At 47.9% G+C, this 22,689-nt stretch overlaps 1 protein-coding gene across 1 annotated transcript in view; it reads left to right on the top strand.

Moving 5' to 3' along the window:
* Positions 1 to 3,855: 3,855 nt before the first annotated feature.
* The window catches only part of IGSF21 (immunoglobin superfamily member 21), a 233,513-nt gene continuing 214,679 nt past the window's right edge, over positions 3,856 to 22,689 (top strand). The window contains exon 1 of the mRNA XM_081923707.1: positions 3,856 to 4,795. Coding sequence (XP_081779833.1) covers positions 4,738 to 4,795 — 58 coding nt within the window. The 5' untranslated portion in view covers positions 3,856 to 4,737. The remainder of the gene's footprint in view (positions 4,796 to 22,689) is intronic.

Genomic DNA, 22,689 nt, shown 5'->3' with positions numbered 1-22,689 from the left:
CAACATCAGGGTCTTTTCCAGGGAGTCTTCTCTTCTCATGAGGTGGCCAAAGTATTGGAGTGAGTCTCAGCTTCAGGATCTGTCCTTCCAGTGAGCGCTCAGGGCTGATTTCCTTCAGAATCCCCTTCATGGATCACTGCCTTGCCGTGGCAAAGGGGCTTGAATAACTCAGAGAAGCTATGAACTATGCCGTGCAGGGCCACCCAAGATGGACAGGTCATAGTGGAGTTTTGACCAAATGTGATCCACCTGGAGCAGGAACCGGCAAGCCACTCCAGTATCCCTGCCAAGAAAACTCTATGGACAGAGACAACAGGCGGCCCTCCCTACTCTTCCTCATCCAGCTAGTCCATCTGCAGGGACACTTCCTCCAGAGGTTAGCAGGGGAAAGGGTCAGAAAACCCCATCTTGTGCAAATGGAACATGAAGTGCCAATTGATTCTTCTCTCCAGCCATACTCTTTTCGATATATGAAGATGGTTTGTGGCTTGCTTCTTTATCACGATTGCCGCTTGCTGGGTTTTGAAGCAGGGGCAGCAGTGGAGGCCAAGGGAAACTGACCACAGGGATGGGGAATGTCTGGAAGCCAGAGGGCAGGGAGGGGCAAAAATAGCCCTGCAAACTCTCCTTATGACCCCCAGAACTCTAACCAGATCACACTCTTCACTGGGCAGATGCACAGTTTTTAACCCTTCAAAGGATTATGTTTAAGGCTGGATACAAAGTCCTACAGAGTAAGGTAAAGGTAAAGGTACCCCTGCCCGTACGGGCCAGTCGTTTCCGACTCTAGGGTTGTGCGCTCATCTCACTTAAGAGGCTGGGAGCCAGCACTGTCCGCAGACACTTCCGGGTCACGTGGCCAGTGTGACGAAGCTGCTCTGGTGAGCCGGCACCAGCAAAGCACACAGAAACACCGTTTACCTTCCCGTTATTAAGAGGTACCTATTTATCTACTTGCACTTAGGGGTGCTTTCGAACTGCTAGGTGGGCAGGAGCTGGGACCGAAAGATGGGAGCTCCCCGGCCCCGGGGATTTGAACCGCCGACCATACGATCGGCAAGTCCTAGGCACTGAGGTTTTACCCACAGCGCCACCCACGTCCCTACAGAGTAGACTCACTGAAATTAATGGCCTTAAGTAGGTCATAGCATTAATGCAGGGGTCAGCAAACTTTTTCAGCTGGGAGCTGGTCCACTGTCCTTCAGAACTTCTGGGGGGCCAGACTATTTTTTGGGGGGGGGGAATGAACGAATTCCTATGCCCCACAAATAACCCAGAGATGCATTTTAAATAAAAACCACACATTCTACTCATGTAAAAACACTCTGATTCCCAGACTGTCCATGGGCTGGATTTAGAAGGCAATAGGGCCAGATCTAGTTTGCCTACCCATGGGTTCAAATGGGTTCTGGATTCAAATGGGTTCTGGATACTTGCACCTTACTCCCTAACCCCATCCCACCCACTTCAGAATACCTGCAGGATTCAGGAGCAATGAGGGATGGGAAAGAAGTGAGACTCTTGCTGAGTGTAGAAGGGAGAGTGTGGAACCCTCAAGCAGGATCTGAACATAAGATCTCCCCTCCTGTGGTTAGCAGCCATCAATACCCCTCTCCTCATTCCCTTTTAAAGCTGATGGCCATTGCTGTCTCCTGCGGAAAGGAGTTCCACAGCTCATCAGCGCACAGTTTGAAGAAGGACTTTTTGAACCGCCCAACCTTTGGTTGCAGTGGATGCCCACAAATCCTAGTGTCACAGCATCCGATTGGCTGCTCTGGGATACAGGATTGGCAATATCTGGCTTATTACTCACCGGGAGACAGAGCTGGCCGAGGACACAGCCAGATGTAGCTCTGGATTTCCAGGCTGCCTTTTCGTTTCACCGGCTTTCCCCAGACATTAATTTAAAGCAATTTAATTGGGGGAAATCGTTTTAATTGGAATGTCTTCCCTGACCACAGGCAGTGGAGGAGATAACCACAGGTGATGGCAGCCAGGCCTCTGCTTGTGCATCACAGCGCCCTCTAGTGCCTGTAGGCTCACGTTTAGCTGTGTGCCTGGGGCCTGTACGGTGCACAGATGGTGAGTATTTTCCCTGATGCCCTTGGCAAAGGACCATGTGAAGACCGTAATACCTACTTCTTACCAGCTCCCAGCAGTGGAAGTAAGATGTTACTAGCTGGATCAGACCAAAGATCTATCTATTCCAGCATGGTGCTTCCTAGAGCGTCCAATCAGATGCTTCCCCAAAAGAATTTGAAAGTGGGGTTTGAAGATAAGAGCCCCTCCTCATTATATCTCCCCCAGCAACCAGTAGCTGGAGGTCAGCTTCTTAATCGTACGGAGCTTCTGTTCCTGTCATAGCTAATAAGGATGTCAGAAGCTGAATTTGGAAGATTGAGGACAGAAATAAGAAAGTACTGCTTGATCTCAGGTGGCTCAATGGGTCAGTGTGTCTGGCTCTTAGCCAGAAGGTTGGTGGTTTGAGGCCACCCTGGGCAGGATTCCTTGGGGTCCTTTTCAGCTCTGAACTTCTATGATTCTATGATTCTACCTCTTTGTGCAGCACAGAGTTAAACTATGGCACTCACTCCCACAGTATATGGAGCTTCTGTTGCTGTTACTGGGATTTCAAAGGCAGAATTGATGTCCGGGGGGAATCAACAACTTTGGGGGTTCCCCTGGTTTTTACTTTTTGAACTATGGCAACCCTAGCTAATAAGGACACGGAAAGGTGAATGTTGCAAGATCCATGGCATACCTATTTGCGCAGCACAGAGTTTTACTATGGAACTCACTCCTGCAGGAGGCAGTGACGGCCACCAAGTTGGGTGGCTTGGGCAGATTCATGGTGGAGAGGGTTCTCAGTGACTACTAGCCACAATGGCTACGCTCTGCCTCCATGGTCAGATCCAGTAATGCTTCTGAATACCAGTTGCTGGAAACCACAGGAAGGGAGGAGGCTCCTGTGACCTGATCCAGCCGGGCATTGATATAGTCCATGGGTACACAAACTAAGACCTGGGGGCCGGAACTGGCCCAATCGCCTTCTAAATCCGGCCCGCGGATGGTCCCGGAATCATCGTGTTTTTACATGAGTAGAATGTGGCCTTTTATTTAAACTGCATCTCTGGGTTATTTGTGGTGCCTGCCTGGTGTTTTTGCCTGAGTAGAATGTGTGCTTTTATTTAAAATGCATCTCTGGGTTATTTATGGGGCATAGGAATTCGTTCATTCCCCCCCCCCAAAAAAATTATTGTCCCATCCCCCCACAAGGTCTGAGGGACAGTGGACTGGCTCCCTGCTGAAAAAGTTTGCTGACCCCTGATATAGTCCTTTCCAATGTTCAAAGTGTTTCAAAGGCCTTTCCCTTGCTCCCAGTTCTTACAAATACTCTTTAACCTGGCTTTTGACACTTGGGGTGTTCATTTTTGGGCTCTACCTTATTTTTGTGATTGTATGTTGTTTTAAAATGTTTCTCTCATTATGTTTAATTGCTTTAACCAACCCGGAGACCTTTGAGTGAATGAGGGGTGATAAGTGATGATGATGATGATGATGACGACACAACCTTGTAAGGTTATTATACCCATTTTGCAGTTGGGAAGACTGAGAAAATGAGAGAGAGAAAGAGAAAGAGAGAACAGAACAACGTGCCTAACGCTTCTTATTAACGCCAGCGCAGAAGGGAGACTTTGAATCACTGACTCCTCCCCAAACAAGACTGTCAAAGGAAGCTTTAAAAGTGGAATTTGCAAACATCACTTTTTACGCGCAATCACGTACCATCTCCATATCGGGGCTGAGACTTCCTTCCCCATTCATACCTGCACATAAATTGACGTATTGTCATTACTATTGCTGCAGATTAAATCTCTGCGCTGACTTTCCAGGCGTCTCTCCTTGACTCGGAATGTGGAATCAGCGTGGGGGTTGGCTGCTAAAGGGTTAAGCCTCTAAAGATAGAGGGAGAGAGAGAGAGAGAGAGAGAGAGAGAGAGAGAGAGAGAGAGAGCACGAGAGAGCGCTGGGGAGGGAGGTGCAATAGAAGAGAGGGACTGGCTTTTCTCTCCTCTCTCACTCTCTCTTGCTGCAATAAATCCGGCTTAAAGGACGAGAGCAGAGGAGCCTAGAATGGATTAAAGAAAAGTCTGTATAATACAGACGCCAGCACAAGGGGGAGGGGGCAGAGAGAGAGAGAGAGAGGAGGAGGAGGAGGAGGAGGAGGAGGAGGAAGAAGAAATAGAATAAGAAAAGGAGCAAAAAGGAGGAAAGAAGGATGAGTTGAAGATCCCAAACTCCAGCTGCTAATCTGCTTATTCCACGGGAGGAGAAAGAGAGGCAGGGACTGAACAGGTGCATCTTCTGGGTACCACTCTCGGCATCCTCTGGGTACCACTCTCAGCATCCTCTGGGTACCACTCACAGCATCCCTTCGGTACCATTCGCCTTAGTGGTCTTTCGGACATACTCCTCTCTTGCCATTGCCTGCCTTCCCTCCCAGCTCCCCGCTTTCCTTTTTTTCGGCGGAGAGAGAGGGGTTTCTTTCTACGTTTCCTCCGTCTCCAAACCCCTCCCCAGCAGGCATCCACGATGTGTTCCTCCGCCGCCGGCCACGGATGCTCCGGCACCCCGTCTTCCCTGCCCGCCTTGCCTTCCGGAGGAGCCTCGCCATGCGGAGAGCCGAGGTGCTTCTAAACCAGATGGAGTTTCTATCCGGGGGGCCAAGACACCCACAATGAACCGCCTGCTGCCTCTCTGCTTCCTATTCCTCAAACTCTTAGATGCGGTGCTGGGTGAGTGTGTGCGAGAGACACCTGCTTTTTTTGCGGCGGCGGTGGGTTGGGTGGGGGGGGGAGAGAAAGAGAGGATAGAGGCATGGCTTTCATGTCCCCCCCATGACCAAAGGAGATGCAAGAATCCCATGCGACGCCAGCTCCCCCTCCCAAACCAACGCTGCTCAGGTTCTCTCCAAAGCCACGAACGGCGAGAGAATTTTAGCTCGGGGCATCAAACCGCTCTCCTTCCCCCGTTCAAGTCAATAGAGGATGCTTTGGAGCTGGGCAGAGGGAATTCAGTGGGAGATGAACGGGGTGTTTTCTCCCAACTCATGCCAACTTTCCCCATCCTGGCTTGGTTGTTTAATGCTCCTGTTCTCTGGTCCTTCAAAGCTGCCCTTTGTTGGACCTCAACTGCTAAGAGTTGAGTGGGTCTCCCCCCACCCCCAGTTAGGAGGCAGTGATGTTGTGCATGGATCTATGAAAAGCCTTATCAAATGCCAAAGCAAACACTTTCTCTTTTTTTCCTCTGGTGGTGGTCGCAGTAATTATTATGATAATAACGCCCCCCCCTTCCCCCGAAGCCCCCACAATCAGCATCCATTGTGGAACTAGGTTGCAAGCGGACAATAGACTTTTCAATGGCATCTGACGAGTTGTTGTCGTCTTCTGGAGAAAACACAGCCCGGTTTGAGCGAAAAGAGGCGAAATAAACCAAGAGGAGGGGGGGGTGATGGAGGAGGAGTATGTTGGGGATAAGTAACCTGGGGGGTTCACAGAGAAGAGAGGGTGGGAGGATAAAAAAGGGAGCTTGCTTGTTTTGTGGGTTTACCTTTGGACTCAAACTCTGGACCGGTTTGTCGAACAGCAGATACATTGACACACACACACCCCTCTCCCTCTCTCGTGTGTGTTCGTTCCCCTCTGGAAAATTGTGCGGTGTGTTTGTTATTTTGAGATTGAATTTAGGCTAAAAACAACAGGAACAAGCAAAAGACTTTCATTAGCTCAGGCTCTTTTTTCCCAGGGGTTACTTGAGGGCAGATGAGTTGATGCTGTGTGTGTGTGTGTGTGTGTGTGTGAGAGAGAGAGAGAGAGAGAGAGAGAGAGAGAGAGAGAGAGAGAGAGAGAGAGAGAGAGAGAGAGAGAGATCCGGAGAGCAAAAGTTCCCCTTATTTATTTTTTCAAAGGAACTGATTTATTGAGCACCCACCCAGCCACCCAGACTTTGTGGCATGTATTGACAGAACCAGAATGGACCCCAATGCAATGTTTTGTTTCAGTTCCAATCCTATCCCCCCCCTCCCCATATATAGCAATGGGAGTTCTCAGAAAGTCACACTCTCCTATCGCCTCTGGCCAGCCACACCAATCCTTGGATGATTTCGGTCTCCAAACTTAACCCTGTTGTAATTTCTGAGCTGGGGGGGGTCTTTTCCCCTCTCATTTTTTTGCAGTGTTTTTTTTTGGGGGGGGTGTCGTTAGGGAAAGGAATTGGTGGTTGATATCTCTTTGCCGATGCTTTCCCTTTTGATTCGGAGTGAAAATCCAGTTCAAGTGCTTCCAGCCTAGATGGTCACAAACTGTGGATACAGCACTGAGTTTATGGGTGTCCTCCCACCCCTTCTTCCTATAATAGCCCAACTCAAATCTTCCAGGTGAGCTGAAATTTGAATGAGTAATAACCGTGAATAATGTCAGGCAGCTGGTTGAGAAAACAAGTTGCTGGAAGGAAGGGATGACTTCTTCTTCCCTCGACTCTTTGGGGAAGTAGCAAGAAGGATTTGATATGCGGCCTTTGGTGGGATTTATTTCGTTATGAGGATCTCCCCTTGGTGGTGGAGGTGAACAAGGCAAAGTGTTGCTTCTGCCTAGACATTCAGAACAATAAATGACAGTATTGGAAACAAAGAAAATGTAAGTGTGTTCGTGTTCGAAATAGGAATGATTCTACTTTTATTTACAGCATCTTAAGTTTATAATGCGGGAGGCAAGCTATGGGGTTACAATGGACTCTTTCTCAGCTTGGTCTTGTTGTTTTTAAAGCGGAATAAATACATATTTGTGTTGGTGTTTGAGCTATTTTGACCTGGCTGCCTTATATGTGATCTGTACACTCTTTTCTTTTCTTTTCTTTTCTTTTCATGAAGCAAGGCAATAGGAGCTGGCCAAAGAGTGTAGGCTGGGTTTCGGGAGTGGCAATGGTGGCACCAGTGGCAGAGCTTCGCCTGAATGACGCAGCTTGGCTTACTTACCCGAGCAATCTAGATACATGATCACTTCCCCAAGCCACATTTCTGCTGTGATATGGCAAACTTCGGCCTAAATTCTTGTCTGTACAGTGGGTGTAAGGGCTGGGTTCAGTGTCCTTGGCCCCTCTGCACTCCATGGATTCTGCTTTTCTGAGAACCAACAGCACCTGATAACATCATTTATTGTCCTGTTATTTATTTGTTATTTATTGTTTTTTTGCAGTGGAAGCTGGTCTACTGGGGTGAAAGGGGCACTGCCCTCCCAACCTCAGTCTGCCCTCAACCAGTCTTCATTTGCCCTTTTCCTTTCTTCCAGTCTGGAAGGTGGTGCTGCTTGCTAGTTTCCTCATGTGGCAGGGAGGAGCTGGAAGATGGGGGCGGAAGCAGAATGAGTTGGCTCCACCTCTCATTGTGCTCTGGGGCCAACCTGGTGGGGTCTCTGCCTTCTGCCCCACTGCTCCTAGTGGGCACCAGACACTACAGGATTTAGGGATGATAAGTTGCCTTAAGTTGCTCCTGCAGGAGGCAGCAAGGGCCACAAATTTGGATGGCTATAAAAGAGGAAGAGACAAATTCATGGGCAAGAAGAGGGCTGTCTATGGCTACTAACCACATTGGCTATGCTCTGCTTCCATGGTCAGTGGAAGCGAATACGTGTGAGTAACAGTTTCTGAGATCCACAGGAGGGGAGGGGTTGCTCAAATTCTCCTTGCAGGCTTCCCATTGGGTCATCTTGTTGATGGCTGTGAGAACAGGATGCTAGACCAGGTGGGCCTGATCCAGCAGGGTCTTCTGATGTTCTGACATTCTAATGGGAACCACAGGAGGGGAGGGCCCCTCTGTGCTTGAGAAGTTCTCAGGGGCCCCTGGGTGACCACTCTGTGTTGAGGGTGCTGAAAGCCTGACACGAGGGCCTTCTGGTGGTTCCCTCACTGCGAGAAGTGAGGCTACAGGGAGACAGGCCTTCTTGGCAGTGATGCCTGTGGAACACCCTCCCAGCAGATGTCAGGGATACAAGTAACTACTGCATATAACCTTTGAAAGACATCTGAAGGCAGCTGTTTATAGGGAAGCTTTTAATGTCATTGCTTTATTACATTTTTTTTATGTTGGAAGCCCCTTAGAGTAGCTGGGGCAACCCAGTCGGATGGGCAGGGTACAATTATTATTATTATTATTATTATTATTATTATTATTATTATTATCCAGCAGGGCTCAACTTATGTGCCTATGTTTCTACTCTGAGTTTGACCGAGTTCTCTGGGGCTTGTGCGAGGGCTGGTGTGTACCCTTATTCTAGAACAGGAGTCAGCAAACTTTTTCAGCAGGGGGCCGGTCCACTGTCCCTCAGACCTTGTGGGGGGCCCGGACTATATTTTTTGGGGGGAATGAATGAATTCCTATGCCCTACAAATAACCCAGAGATGCATTTTAAATAAAAGGACACATTCTACTCATGTAAAAACACACTGATTCCCGGACCATCCATAGGCCGGATTGAGAATGCGATTGAGCCAGATCCGGCCCCCGGGCCTTAGTTTGTCTACCCATGTTCTAGAAGCATGTCTTCAAAATCTCTTTCCCCCTTCCTGAGTTTTGAGCAAAGAATAAACATGGGAGCTCAGATTGGCTGGGATTCCCTCGTTCCTCCAGCAGAGGGCGGCTCCATGTGCAGGCACGTGCCATGCAGCGATGTGAACTTTGCAAACTTCTCCCTTCAGATTCTCACACTTGTGGCTTCATCGAGGGAGACCGTGACCCCCTGCAATTCCCCGCCTCCAACCATCTCTCTATGCGCTCTGTGTGTGTGTGCTTCTCCTGTGCTGACTGCTTCATTCTCTGAGAGAGAGAGAGAGAGAGAGCGTGAGAGGGAGATTCTCAATCAAGGGACATAAAAAGGCTTTAAATAATAGAAAGCCAACAGAAGCTGGACAATCTTTTCTTTTAAAGCTGCCTCGGTGGTGGTAAAATAAATTAATGGCCTGGAAATTACTCTGTGCCTCCCTGCCATGGAAAAGTGGCTCGCCTGGTGTCTGCAAGATGGGCCAAAAGGCAGAGGAATATTACATAGTAATATTACAGTGTGATATTGATCTGGACACTGTACAGAATAGTACAGTGTCCAGATCAAGGGAAGTAACTGCGCCACTGTTTTATGCCTTGATCTGACCCAGCCTGGAGTCCTGTGTCCCGTTCTGGGCTACACGGTTTAAGAAGGATATTGTCAAACCAGAACGTGCGCAGAGGAGGGCAGCCAAGATGATCAAGGGTCTGGAAAGCAAGCCTTATGAGGGAGCTGGTTGTGTTTAGCCTGGAGAAGAGAAGACTGAATATCTTCAAATATCTGAAGAGCTGTTCCATGGGAACAAGCTTGTTTTCTGCTGCTCCAGAGGGAAGGATCCGAACCAATGGATTCAAATGACAAGGAAAGACATTCCAACTAAACATTAGGAAGAACTTTCTGAGGGTAAGAGCTGTTTGACTGTGGAACAGACACCCTCAGAAGGTGATGGGCTTTCCTTCCTTGGAGGTTTTTAAGCAGAAGTTAGATGGCCACATGTGAGGGATTCTTGAACTGTGATACCTGAATTGCAGGGTTAGACTAAAAGGCCTTTGGTGACCATTCCAAGTAGATTTCTATGATTCTATCTCTTCGTAATGAGACATTGTGCAGTGCGATGATGATTCTGGGGTTTGGCTGTTTGTCCTCTTCCCGCACATCATAGACAGGTGTTCAAGGGATGTGTTGGCAGAGATGTCAGTAAACATGTCCCTTAAGGTGCTGCTAGGCTGTCAATATTTCACAGGAGGGATTTAAGTGAACTCTGGAACTTTAGGACATGCACAGTTAAAGTGGATCAAAGCAGTCTATTGCCCTAGTGTAGGCATCCCCAAACTCAGCCCTCCAGCTGTTTTGGGACTACAACTCCCATCATCCCTAGCTAACAGGACCAGTGGTCAGGGATGATGGAAATTGTAGCCCCAAAATAGCTGGAGGGCCAAGTTTGGGGATGCCTGCCCTAGTGCTACTCTGAGTAGCACCGTCAAATTTAATAGACACAATTAACTTAGGTTTGTGAGTTTCAAAAAGGACCTAATCTGAGTAGGTCTTGACAGAATACAACCCCCAACACTGGTGTGTTCTAAGTTGGGACTTTCATATATCACCCTCTTCCATTTCCACTCCCCCTGGAATGGTTGTCAATGGCTCTTTAAGAGGGCGTGGGCAAGTGACAGAGATAAGCCCACCTGCTTATGGTGATGTGATATGCAGGTCAGCTGACCAAGTGGTATATACAAAAGGGAGGTGCTGGGTCTTAGTGGGTAGTTGAACTTCTAACATGAGTGAGGAGGAACCCTCCCAGAAATGAAAAATTGAGGGAAGCAGGTGTTTAGTCATAGCCAGTGACAGGCAAACATTTTTTGTTAACAATATCAAGCTAGCAAAAAATTTTTGGAGAGTGGTGGATCCCTCCAACATGTACTGGAGTCTTCTGAAAATGGTGAGTTATGCATTCTTACTTCTTCTGTGTTGGTGAATTTAACCACCCCACCCCCCGGATGTTCAGCTTCATAATGGAATGGCCCATCAAGAAGCTCCGATTGTGGATTTTATTGATTGCTTTCCAGATAACAGCAGTCCTTTTTAATGGATGTTCTGTGGGTTTAAGCTGGCTGGCTGGTTTTCCATATTGTTCTGGGTCTTAGCGGAAGATGTCCTCATTTTTTAAAAAAATTTACAGCCATATAATCTTTAGGGGAGGCTGAGGCTATCTGGATTCCTTTAAAAACTACATTTGATTCAATATTTTTACCCACTATCTTCTGCTGGAGATAGCGCTGCTTCAGATTCCATCACAGCTTCATCTTTCCCTACCAGGTTCTTCCATGGAGCCTGGGAGATTTGTCGTTCTCTGTTGAACGGGCGATGTAGAACAACTGCCTTTCCCCGCTTAACCCTGTCTTCACTTACATGTGCCCAGTGAAGCTGAATTTGGGGAGATTCGGGACAGATGGAAGAAAGTCCTTCTCTACACTGCGAGGAGTTAAAACCATGGCACTTGCTCCCACAGGAAGCAGTGATGGTCACCAACTTGAATGACTTTAAAAGAGGATTGGACAAATTGATGGAAGTGAGGGCTATTGGAGGCGGCAAAGCTTCTGAATATCAGTTTCTGGAAACTGTAAGAAGTTAGGAGGCTCTTGTGCTTGGTTCCTGCTTGTGGGTTCTGCTCCTCTTGTGTTCTCATATGTCTATTCCCCCCAGTTACTCATAACTGTTCCTTTCTGAACTCTGCTTGTTGTGGTATTTTGGAGTGGAGAAGGTGGCTCTTGTTGAATCCTTTGTTGAGGCTGATCCCTTGGCCTAGTTTGGATTTGAACCCACAAGCAGGAACCAAGCACAAGGGATTTGAACCCTGATCTTCCAGGCCCTGGGCCAACACCCTAACCACTGGTTTTAGGTTGGATGCAATTCCATTATGAATAGTGCAATTCTGTTAATGCATGTTTTGTTGTACAGTGGTGCCTTGGCTCTCAAACTTAATCCATCCCAGGAGTCCGTTCAACTCCTGAAACCATTCAAAAACCAAGGCACTCAAGTGGAAGCCGCGTCAGAGGTTCAGCTTCCAAAAAAAGTTTGCAAACCGGAACGTTGACTTTTGGGTTTGTGGCGTTCAGGAGCCGATTTGTTCGGCAACTAAGCCATTCAAGAACCAAGGTTTGACTGTATCGTGAAACGGCTTGGAGATGCTCCATCAGAAGTGGCCCATAAATGAAATTTTAAAAAGTATATGGCATGGTAAAGGTAAAGGGACTCCTGACCGGTAGGTCCAGTCACGGACGACTCTGGGGCTGCAGCGCTCATCTTGCTTTACTGGCCGAAGGAGCTAGCATTTGTCTGCAGACAGCTTCCGGGTCATGTGGCCAGCATGACAAAGCTGCTTCTGGCGAACCAGAGGAGTGCACAGAAACACTGTTTACCTTTCCGCCACAGTGGTACCTATTTATCTACTTCCACTGGTGTGCTTTCAAACTGCTAGGTGGGCAGGAGCTGGGACAGAGCAACGGCAGCACACCCTGTTGCAGGGATTCAAACCACCGACCTTCTGATCGGCAAGTCCTAGGCTCTGTGCTAAATAAATAATGTGTGTGTGGAGGTGGGTTTATGCCATTTTTTCCAGCCCTGCCCCAAATCACACAGGGAGGTGTGTCTTGTGCCTAGTAGCCACCAGCTTTCGAAAGCCATCGAAGAAACAACCTCTTTGGCTTATCATTGTGAAAAAGGCTAGAGGTGGTTGATCTCTCCAAAGCACGTCACTTGAGAGGGTGCTTCTCGTTTCACCCTGGCCCTTGAAAAAAATAAAAATAACAACCCTATCTTGTGGGCTCAGCCGTCCAAGAAGAAATTGCACTGGCAGAAGGAGGCGATGCTCAGTTCCCTTGCATGAACCATTTGTGCCATCTCTCTCCTCATCCTCCTCCTCTTCCCCTTCATGAACTGCCTGTGCAGCAGCCCCCGGGGGCCTCTTGTGCAGGACGACAGAAACCCTGCACGCTCCCTTAGCTCAGTTCGCAAGCGCCTCTTGCTCTTGTTCTTCCTTTCAAAGTGATGATGTGGTTGTTTTCCTGAACTAGAGGTTGGGTGGGGAGAGGGAGGAAGCCAGTTTTGTGTCTGCGATCAGTTTCTTTCCTTTACATGCCTAGCAGTTAAGAAGCTGGGAGAAACGCGATAATCAGACCCTCCAAGTGTCCTTATTTTCCAGGGACAGTCCCGGATTTCCAGAAGCCGTCCCAGTTTCTGATGAGATCCCAGAACGTCCCGCTTTTCCTTAAAGGTAAAGGGACCCCTAACCATTAGCTCCAGTCATGACCGACTCTGGGGTTGCAGCTCTCGTCTCGCTTTATTGGCCAAGGGAGCTGGCGTACAGCTTCTGGGTCATGTGACCAGAGAACCAGAGCAGTGCACAGAAACGCAACAACAGCAGCAAGGATACTAGTCGCCAAGCACTGGAAAACCCAAGATTTACCCACACTGGAAGAATGGCAGATGCAACTGATAGACTATATGGAGTTAGCAGAAATGACCGGCAGAATCCGTGACCTGGGAGAAGAGGCCGTGGAGGAGGACTGGAAGAAATTCAAGGACTACTTACAAAAATATTGTAAATTGTATGAGTGTTAAGAAAGATGCAAGATTATAAATAATATGGCACCATTAAATTAGTCGAAAGGAATATGAAGATAAGTGTAAATGTAAGAAAAGTTAAACTTTGGATAAATATCATGTCAAAATTAAGCTTTTAAGGTTTGGGTTAAATTATCTAAAATTAGGGACACAATATTTGAAAATTAGGGACACAATATTTGAAAATTATAAAATAAGAATTGAAACAAGGTGATAAATTGCTGGATAAAGTTTGATAAACTTGGAACGCAGGAACGAGAGACGCGAGGAAGTCCAATGAAGCGAAGAAAGTATGATTATTGTATGTTACTTTTTTTATTGTATTAAGAAAATCTTTAATAAATATCTTATATATATAAAAAAAGAAACGCTGTTTACCTTCCCGCCGGAGCGGTACCATTTATCTACTTGCACTTTGACGTGCTTTCGAACTGCTAGGTTGGCAGGAGCTGGGACCGAGCAACGGGAGCTCACCCCGTCATGGGGATTTGAACCGCGACCTTCTGATCAGCAAGTCCTAGGCTCTGTGGTTTAACCCACAGCGCTACCTGTGTCCCTCCGCTTTTCCTTAAGATGTCCCTATTTTCACCGGAGAATTGCTGAAGGATGCCCCTATTTTCATCAGAGAAATGTTGGAGGGTATGGAGTTATCCATCCCCTGAGCCATATGAAGACAGGCCCATATAATTGAATATTTTTAATGTTTCATGTTTTTTGGAAGCCACCCAGAGTGGCTAGGGCAACCCAGTCAAATAGGTAGGGTATAAATAATAAAATTATTATTATGGAAGAGGATGTCCCTCTTTCCTCAGAGAAATGTTGTAGGGTATGCAATATACTTTCCAGCAGTTTACACCTCAACACGCCTCTTCCTCTTCTTCTCTGTCTCTGCAAATCTGACACCACGATGAGTAACATTTGGACCAAGGGGCTGGGCAGGGAAAACTGAATACTATGCCAGGGTTCCTAAAAAGCCTATGGGAGGTTGAGAGCAATGCCAGATTTAGGGTGTTGTGAGCAGTTCCCCGGCACAGGCCACCAAGCCGAAGGGGTGCAAAATTGAGAAGTTCCATGATTGAGATGATCCATTTGGGCGGTGCTAAATTCTGGACTTGCACAGGGTGCCGTATTAGGAAAGATTACCCAAGGCAGGACCTGTGAAGATGTTCATTGGTGGCAGATGGATGGCACAGGATGAAGAACACCAGTGGCCCTCCAGATGTTTCTGAATGACACCTACACCTTGATCCCTGGCCATTGGCTGTGCTGGCTGCCAGGGCTGCTGGGAGTTCTCAGCCTAGCAACATCTGGAGGGCCACAGATGTTCCCCATCCCTGAATTAGACCATTAGTGCCCTGAACTACCTTCATCACCACTTTGACCGTCACTTGCCTTCACTGCACCAGCTACCTCCACCACAACTCTGTTTTCTACTGGGCGTTTGAGGGTGGTGTACACCGTTTTCTGTTCCCCATCCCATCTGTTTAATCCCTGCAACAACCCTGTGGAGCAGGTTAGACTGAGAGTGACTGCCTAAGATCACACCCAGCCAGGCCTCCTGAGGCTTCCTGTGATGGCCTGGGATTCGGACTCAGAGGCTGAACCTGAGGAATCCCAGCCTGCACAGGAGTCCCCGCCTCCAGAACCAGCTGAGCCGGGGCTGGGGCCTGAGGCTGAAGGGTCCTCACTTGTGCTGGATCCTCAGGTGCAGGCACCAGCTGAGTCTGCTCTGGCTCCTGAGGTGATGGAGGACCCATTGCCTGCAGGTGCTCCACTCTCAGCCCCGTCAGGAGAAGCTGAGGTTGCCTCTGGGTCAGGTAGCCCTCCAGCCTCTCCTGAGCTGCAGAGGCTCAGGGCAGAGAGGTGGAGGGAACTAAGTTCCTGCAGGAGGAGTGCTCGCCTCCAGGCCAGGAGAGGTGAGTCACCTGCGAACCGCGGCCGCCCTATGCCTTGGGGCAGATAAAAGCCAGTCAGCCCCAGTCTCAGGTTGTGGGAGCAACGTTGTTGCTAGCCTGTTCCTGCCTGCACCCTGTCCTGCTCGTCTGCCAGAGTTCCTGACCTCACCCGACTCCCCACCTTGGATCCAGCTACAGCTTTGATGGACAGCCTCCATACCGCACCATCGACCTCGGACTGGACTCGGACCTCGCCTCTCGGTTAGCCCCCGGGACCAGCACACTTCCAGAGCCCGAGAGAAGCGCCTGCAAAGGACATTTCTGGACAAGATGGTTCCTAGAATGATGGGACCAGGAAGGCCCTGACTCAAAGTAAGGAGGACGAGACAGGTTAATCTCCTCCCATCATCCTCTCCTCCCCCTGGCTCATAAATCATCTCAACTCACAGGCAGCCTCAGAACTGCAAGGTTGCAAGGGATCTGCCTAGTCCTATATTTTTTGCCCACCTCCTAAAACTTCCTCTGTGCCTTTAGCTTCCTGCAGAAGTTCTTATTATACTGATGGCTCCTACCTTTAAGTGTGTGTGTGTGTGTGTGTGTGGCACATGACTGGGCACTTCCGTTATCTCCCCACCATTATTGTTCCTTCGTCCTCTTTGACAGCCTTCTTAAAATAAACTGTCAATCACATGCACTCTCTCTCTCTTGCTCTCGTGTGTGTGTGTGTCGTGTGTGCGTGAGTGTGTGTGTGTCCATTCCCCTGCATGTGTTGCTTTTGAAATATCAGAGAGCCTTTGTCTGGAGCGCAGATAGCAAAATGCTGGGAAATGAGGAAAAACCTACTTTGCATCTTATCTGGCCCTTCCAGCCTGCTTCTGTGGAAGGCAACATGGTGGATAGTGGTTAGAGCACTGGTTCCCAAAGTGGGCGGTACTGCAGTTCTGGAGGTGTCAATCACTGCCAGAGTTTGCGGGGGGGGGGCGTTGCTATCATTGGATCAAGTTCATCCATCTTGCTGAATTAATTAGATCGTTTTAACTGGAATTTGAGTAAACGTGCAATTAATTGTGGCTTCTTTGAATCCCTTAGTGGGTCGGGCAAGCAGCTATTCTGAATAGTACTCTTATTATATGGTAGGGGGCACTGGGAATGAGTTTATAGGTCCAAGGTGGGTCCCCCCAAAAAGCTCAGCAACTACTGGGTTAGAGAGTTGACTGTGGTTTGGGGGGGGGGCATATTGTAATGCTTGTTCCGTCATTAAGTTCACTGAGGTCACTGGGGTACAATCACCACCTGCAAGTGAAGTCCACCTGACAGGGTAGTTACGAGCAGGAGAGGAGGAAACTATTCGTACATGTATGCATATAAAATATTTTTCATTTGCTTTTCAGCTTGCACCAAGCATCCCAAATGGCATACATGTCTATCTGTCTGTCTAGGGACTCAGCTATACAGCTGCAAATATAACATTTTAAGTGTGCTATAAGTGCATTATACAAATGTGATACTAGATGGCACTGGTGAGCGAATGGCAAATTCCATGTATATTTTAAAACATGGTGGTGTTTTTTAGGGAAAGCATTTTCATAGCGTTTTTATATACAATATGGGCAGATTCAGCCTAGCTGTCTAGCTATCCACATACACATATCTAGATAATAGTAGGAATTTCCTTCCTTGTAATTGGAATCCTTTGGTTCAGGTCCTATCTTCCAGAGCAGCAGAAAACATGCTTGCTCCAACTTTCATGGCACAACCCTGAGTTTGGAAAATAACTCAGTTGCTACAGATGATCTTGCATTTCTGTGCATTGAAACCACATCTCCAAATCATACACTAGTGGCAGAATTGTGGAAACCTTTTGGGAAAAGTGTATTTCTGGGGTTTGATGGCTCATAACACCACTTTTTTGGGTAATGTCATAAAATTATATATCAACAGAAAGATAATTTAATGAAGAATGTAACACAGCAAAGTTTGCTCAATTATCTGTATGCTATCAAAAGTTATAGCCAAATAACCAGAAAAAAGGAAGCACGACTTGCTTAAGTTGATATGCAGTAGATTTCCTTCATTTGAATATTGCAAATTAGCATGAGCGTGAGCCAATCAGGTGTTATGAGCCATCAAACCTCGGAAATACACTTTTCCCAAAAGGTTTCCACAATTTTGGCCCCTAGTGTAGCTTCCCAGTCAAATCCGGAGTGATGTATGTCTTCCGCCTGGGTGTTGTGTTCTGATCCATGTACAGAGTTCCACGAGTTGCTTCAGTCCAGGATGTGTCACAGAGCTGTCCATTCTTCGTGGTCATCTGTCCCATGCAAGAGGCAGAGTGTGTTAGATTGAGGAAGGAGAATAAGCTTCTTAAAAGATAGATGAATTCCTTGGATCTCCTCCAGCCTTGGAAGGGTCTCTCTCAGAAGTTACTGGTCTACAAAAATGTTTTAGGGTCCCTGCTGCCCACGCTAGCCTCTTCTAGTCATTCACAGCAGGTCTCCAGCCTCAGAGGACGGGACTTTTACTCCTGATGATTCAAGGTAGCAACAACAGGGCCTTGATTTGGCAGATCGCTGTTTGCAGTCAAGAGACGGGCGAAGCTGTCCATTTAGCTTTCCCCTCCAAATGTTCAATCCTAAACCCTCTAGAAAAGTGACCAGCATTTTAGTGTGGGTTTCTCCTGAAATGTTCAAGCCTGTATTAATTCTCTCTTTTTTTTTTACCTCTTATGCACATTTTTGTATCACAGTTTCACTGAATATAATGCATTTTTGTTATGAGAAAGGGCTGTAGTTCAGTGGCATGGAACCCGGGTTCAAATCCCTCCAGCATCACCAGGTAAAAAGGTAAAAGGACCCCTGACCATTAGGTCCAGTCATGACCGATTCTGGGGTTGTGGTGCTCATCTCGCTTTATTGGCCGAGGGAGCTGGCGTACAGCTTCCGGGTCATGTGGCCAGCATGACTAAGCCGCTTCTGGTGAACCAGAGCAGCGCACGGAAACGCCGTTTACCTTCCCACTGGAGAGGTACCTATTTATCTACTTGCACTTTGACGTGATTTCAAACTGCTAGGTTGGCAGGAGCAGGGACCGAGCAACAGGAGCTCACCCCGTCGCGGGGATTCGAACCGCTGACCTTCTGATCAGCAAGTCCTAGGATCTGTGGTTTAAACCACAGCGCCACCCACGTCCCATCACCAGGTAGGCTGGGGAAAAGACTCCCTGCCTTTAACCCTGGAGAGCCATTGCTGCCAGCCAGCATAGGCAATGCTAAGGTAGATGGAGCAATGGCTTAACTTGGCCTAAGCCAGCTTATTACGTCCCTATCTAAATTGGCCTTTCAGAACCATAAGGACTTGGACCTTTTTTCTGTTTAGGGGAAGGATTATAGCTCAGTTGCACAATCCCTGCTTTGCATGCATAAAGCCCCAGGTTGAATCGCAGGGTTGGGCTGGGGGAGACTCCATGTCTGAAATTCTGGAGAGTCACTGCTGCCAGTCATTGTAGGCAATACTGATCTTGATGGATCAGGGCTCTGACTCCATCTGAAGTTGCTTCCTATGCACCTAGCCTAGATGGAAAGTTGAGCCTATGCTTCAATGTGAGCCCACAAACAGGACTTGAGCTCATTGACACCCTCCTGATTTTTTATTCCCAGGAGCTGGTAATAGTGGTAATAGTCCCTCTCTATTCTCCCTTGCTCTGACCACACCTGGAATAGGTCTAGGACCCACGTACCTACAGGACTGCGTCTCCTGGTATGCCCCACGGAGGACCTTAAGGTCCACAAATGACAACATTTTGGAGGTCCCAGGTCTCAAGGTGGTTAGATTGGTCTCAACTAGGGCCAGGGCCTTTTCAGTACTGGCCCCGACTTGGTGGAACACTCTGTCACAAGAGACTAGGGCCCTGCAGGACTTGACATCTTTCCGCAGGGCCTGCAAGACAGAGCTGTTCCGCCTGGCCTTTGGTTTGGACTCAGTCTGACCATTATGTTGCCCTCCCCTTATGGTTTTGATCTATGGGCTACTTTTAAAATGAGGCTGCATTTTAAATTGCATTTTAACCTATATATTAAATTGGTGTTTTCCCCCCTATTATATTTTTACTGGAATTTTACTAGTGTTAGCCACCCTGAGCCTGGCTCTGGACGGGGAGGGCAAGGTATAAATATATTTTTATTATTATTATTAATACTGTGTCTAATTCTGGGCACCATTATTTGAGAAGGATGTTGAGAAGCTGGATTGTGTGCAGAGCTGGGCAACCGAGATGATCAAGGGTCTGGCAACCAAGCCTTATGAGAGGGAGTTGAGTATGTTTAACTGGGACAAGAGGAGACTTAGAGGTTCTATGAAGGCCACCTTCAAATATCTGAAGGGCTGTCACATGGAAGATGGAACAAGTATGTTTTCTCCTGCTCCGGAGGGTAGGATCTGAAGGAAAGAAGATTCCAACTAAACCTTATGAAGAACTTTCTGGTGGTGAGAGCTGCTAGACAGTGGAATGGACAGCCTCAGATGGTGGTGTACTCTCCATTAAACAGAGGTTGAATGGCAGTTTCACCTGGAAATGAAAGGTTGGAGGAGCTGGGTATGTTTAGGCTGGAGAAAAGGAGACTCAGAGGAGAGAGGATAGTCATCTTCAAATATCTCAAGGGCTGCACATGGAAGAAGGAACAAGCTTGTTTTCTCCTTTTCTGGAGGGTAGGATTTGAACCAAGGGCTTCAAGTTACAAGAAAGGAGTTTCCAACTAAACATCAGGCAGAACTTTATGACAGTAAGAGCTGTTCAACAGCAGAATAGACTTCATTGGAAGGTGGTGGAATCTCCTTCCTTGGTGGTTTTTAAACAGAGGTTGGATGGTCATCAATCTTGGATGCTTTCGTTGCAGGGGGTTGGTTTACTCTAGATGACCCTCAGGGTCCAGGGGCGCCAACGTGGGCCACAGGTTATGGGCGCCCAGTGCGAGTGACGTGGCATCATGACGTCATGCACCTCGTGGCCTCAGAACCTGACTTCCCATGGCACTGGAAGTCAGGTTCCGAGGTCTCGCAAGGCCTCGGACAGCATCTCTGAGGTCTCTCAAGGTCTTGGATGTGACTTCAGGTGCTTTATAAGGCACTGGAATTTGTGTCGGGGGAGAGGGAGGGAGAGAGAGAAAGAGAGAACATAATGTGCCCCATTCTAGGGATGCTGATCTTAAGCAGTGCTGATTCCAAAGGCTACTCTGCCTGTTTTATTCCAGGGAGAGGAACAAAATGCCATCTGCAGGAACTTCCTCAGCCGGAAGCAATCTTGTCTCCCAGGACCACCCCTTCCCTCTGTCAATTTGAAGCTGAGGCAAAGGAGCCCTGGAAGGAGGGGGACCTTCAGTGTCTTCTGATACGAGCTCCTAATGCTGTGTTGAACATATGGAAGCAGAAGTCCCTCGAAGCTTCGGAGAGAGCTCTGTACGAGCTGGTGGGAAGGGATGTGGGCTGGTTGAAGATGCTGTGGTAATCATTCTGACAAGACGAAAAGGCAGGAGAAAAGGTCTGCAGCATCTCCCCCACCCACATGTAATGGGAATGGGTTCCCTGACAGGGATGAAAGGACAGGGGTAAAGTAATAGAATCATAGAATTATAGAGTTGGAAGGGATCATGAGTGTGATTTAGTCGTCCTCCTGAAATGCGGAATAAGAGCTAACTGATCCTTGACACATGGCCATCCAACCTCTAGTGAAACCTACCATCTTCTGAGGTTGTCCATTCCATGTCAAACAGCACATATTCCCAGAAAGTTCTTCCTAATGTTTAGTTGGAATCTCCTTTCTTATAACTTGAAGCCATTGGTTTGGGTCCTATCCTCCAGAGAAGCAGAAAACAGGATTGTGCCATCTTCCATGTGACAGCCCTTTAGATATCTGAAGATGACTATCATATCGCCTCTCAGTCTCTTCTTCTCCAGGCTAAACATGCCCAGCTCCTTCAACTGTTCCTCATCTGGCTTGGTTTCCAGACCCTTGATCATCTTGGTTGCCCTCCTCTGCACAATTTCCAGCTCGTCAACATCCTTCTTAAATTGTGGAACCCAGAACTGGACACAGGAGTGTAGGTTTGGTCTAACCAAGGCAGAATGTCTACCTTTGAATGTGGGATGATGAGTTTAGCATTTGCTCTCCCCACACTCCAAATATCACCTCTCTCTCGAGACAGCGAGATCACAAAGGTGCTTGAGTCAAGCTTTCTGTGGGTTTGTTCAAGAGACCCAATGTAAGGATGGACGGCCAGTCCTTGAAGACAGAAGGCTCTGTCCCCTTCAGGGTCGGTGTTGCATTTTGGCTGTGATGGGGAGTCCAGGGCTGTCAGAGAAAGGGCGGAGGTGAAGATTCCAATTAACACTTCCTTAAAGACAGCAGAAATTTCAAAGCAGAGTTTTTCCTTGGCAGGGAGGAGGAGGCCTCATAAACTAATTAACCTGTGTGGAAGGCCAAGCCAATGATGGCAGATGAAAGGTTTGGGTTTTAAAAACTTTGCTTTGGAGGGAAAAGTTCTCTCCTCCCCCCCCCCACCGCACCTTTACTTTCTATCACTCAGTGAGGAGGTGGAATCAGCCCAGTTCTGTTCTGAGTCAGTTCTGTGTTTGTTCAATAATATTTCCATTTTCTCAATTAAAACAAAGATTAAAAGTTCTCTCTCTCTCTCTCTCTCTCTCTCTCTCTCTCTCTCTCTCTCTGTGTGTGTGTGTGTGTGTGTGTGTATGAATGACCTCCAATGCTCAGTGGCACACCTGCTTAGCATCCAGATGCTAAAGGACATGGGTGGTGCTGTGGTCTAAACCACTGAGCCACTAGGGCATGCTGATCAGATGGTCGGCGGTTCGCATCCCCACGATGGAGTGAGCTCCCATTGCTCTGTCCCAGCTCCTGCCAACCTAGCAGTTTGAAAGCACACCAGTTCAAGTAGATAAATAGGTACCACTGCGGCGGAAAGGTAAACAATGTTTCTGTGCGCTGCTCACGGTATCCCAGAAGCGGTTTAGTCCTGTTGGCCACATGACCCAGAAAGCTGTCTGTGGACAAATGTGGCTTCCTTGGCCTGAAAGCGAGATGAGCACCACAACCCTATAGTTGCCTTTGACTGGACTTAAGCACCCAGGGGTCCTTTTTTAGCATGCAGATGGTCCCTGATTCCATCCCCTAATAGGCTTGGGAATGATCGCTGCCTGGAGAGCCACTGCTAGTCAGTGTAGACAGTAGTGTAGACCAATTGTCTGTCTCCATGCAAACCCGCTTCCTATTTTCCTGTTTAATTCAGCTCACGGGTTTAATTCCCACAGGTTGGGGATCCTAGGACCAGTGAAAATGATCTACACTTGGAAGATGCTTCACAGTTTTGCTCCAGTGCAGGGCTACTGAATTCTGCAGCAGCAGAAGTTTCCAGACTGTCTTCAGAGGCAGTCCTATGTATAATGCATTGCAGCAATCTAACCTAGAGGTTACCAGAGCATAGACAACAGAAGTTAGGCTGTCAGGTGACAGCAATGGATCCTTCTACCCATTCCTTCAAAGGGAATGTAACCCCTACAAGAGAGAGAA

Source organism: Podarcis melisellensis (assembly GCF_964234715.1).
Source record: "Podarcis melisellensis genome assembly, chromosome: 8".
NCBI lineage: Eukaryota > Metazoa > Chordata > Lepidosauria > Squamata > Lacertidae > Podarcis > Podarcis melisellensis.
Note: the sequence above shows the minus strand (reverse complement) of the source record. Positions and strands in the feature narration are given on the sequence as shown.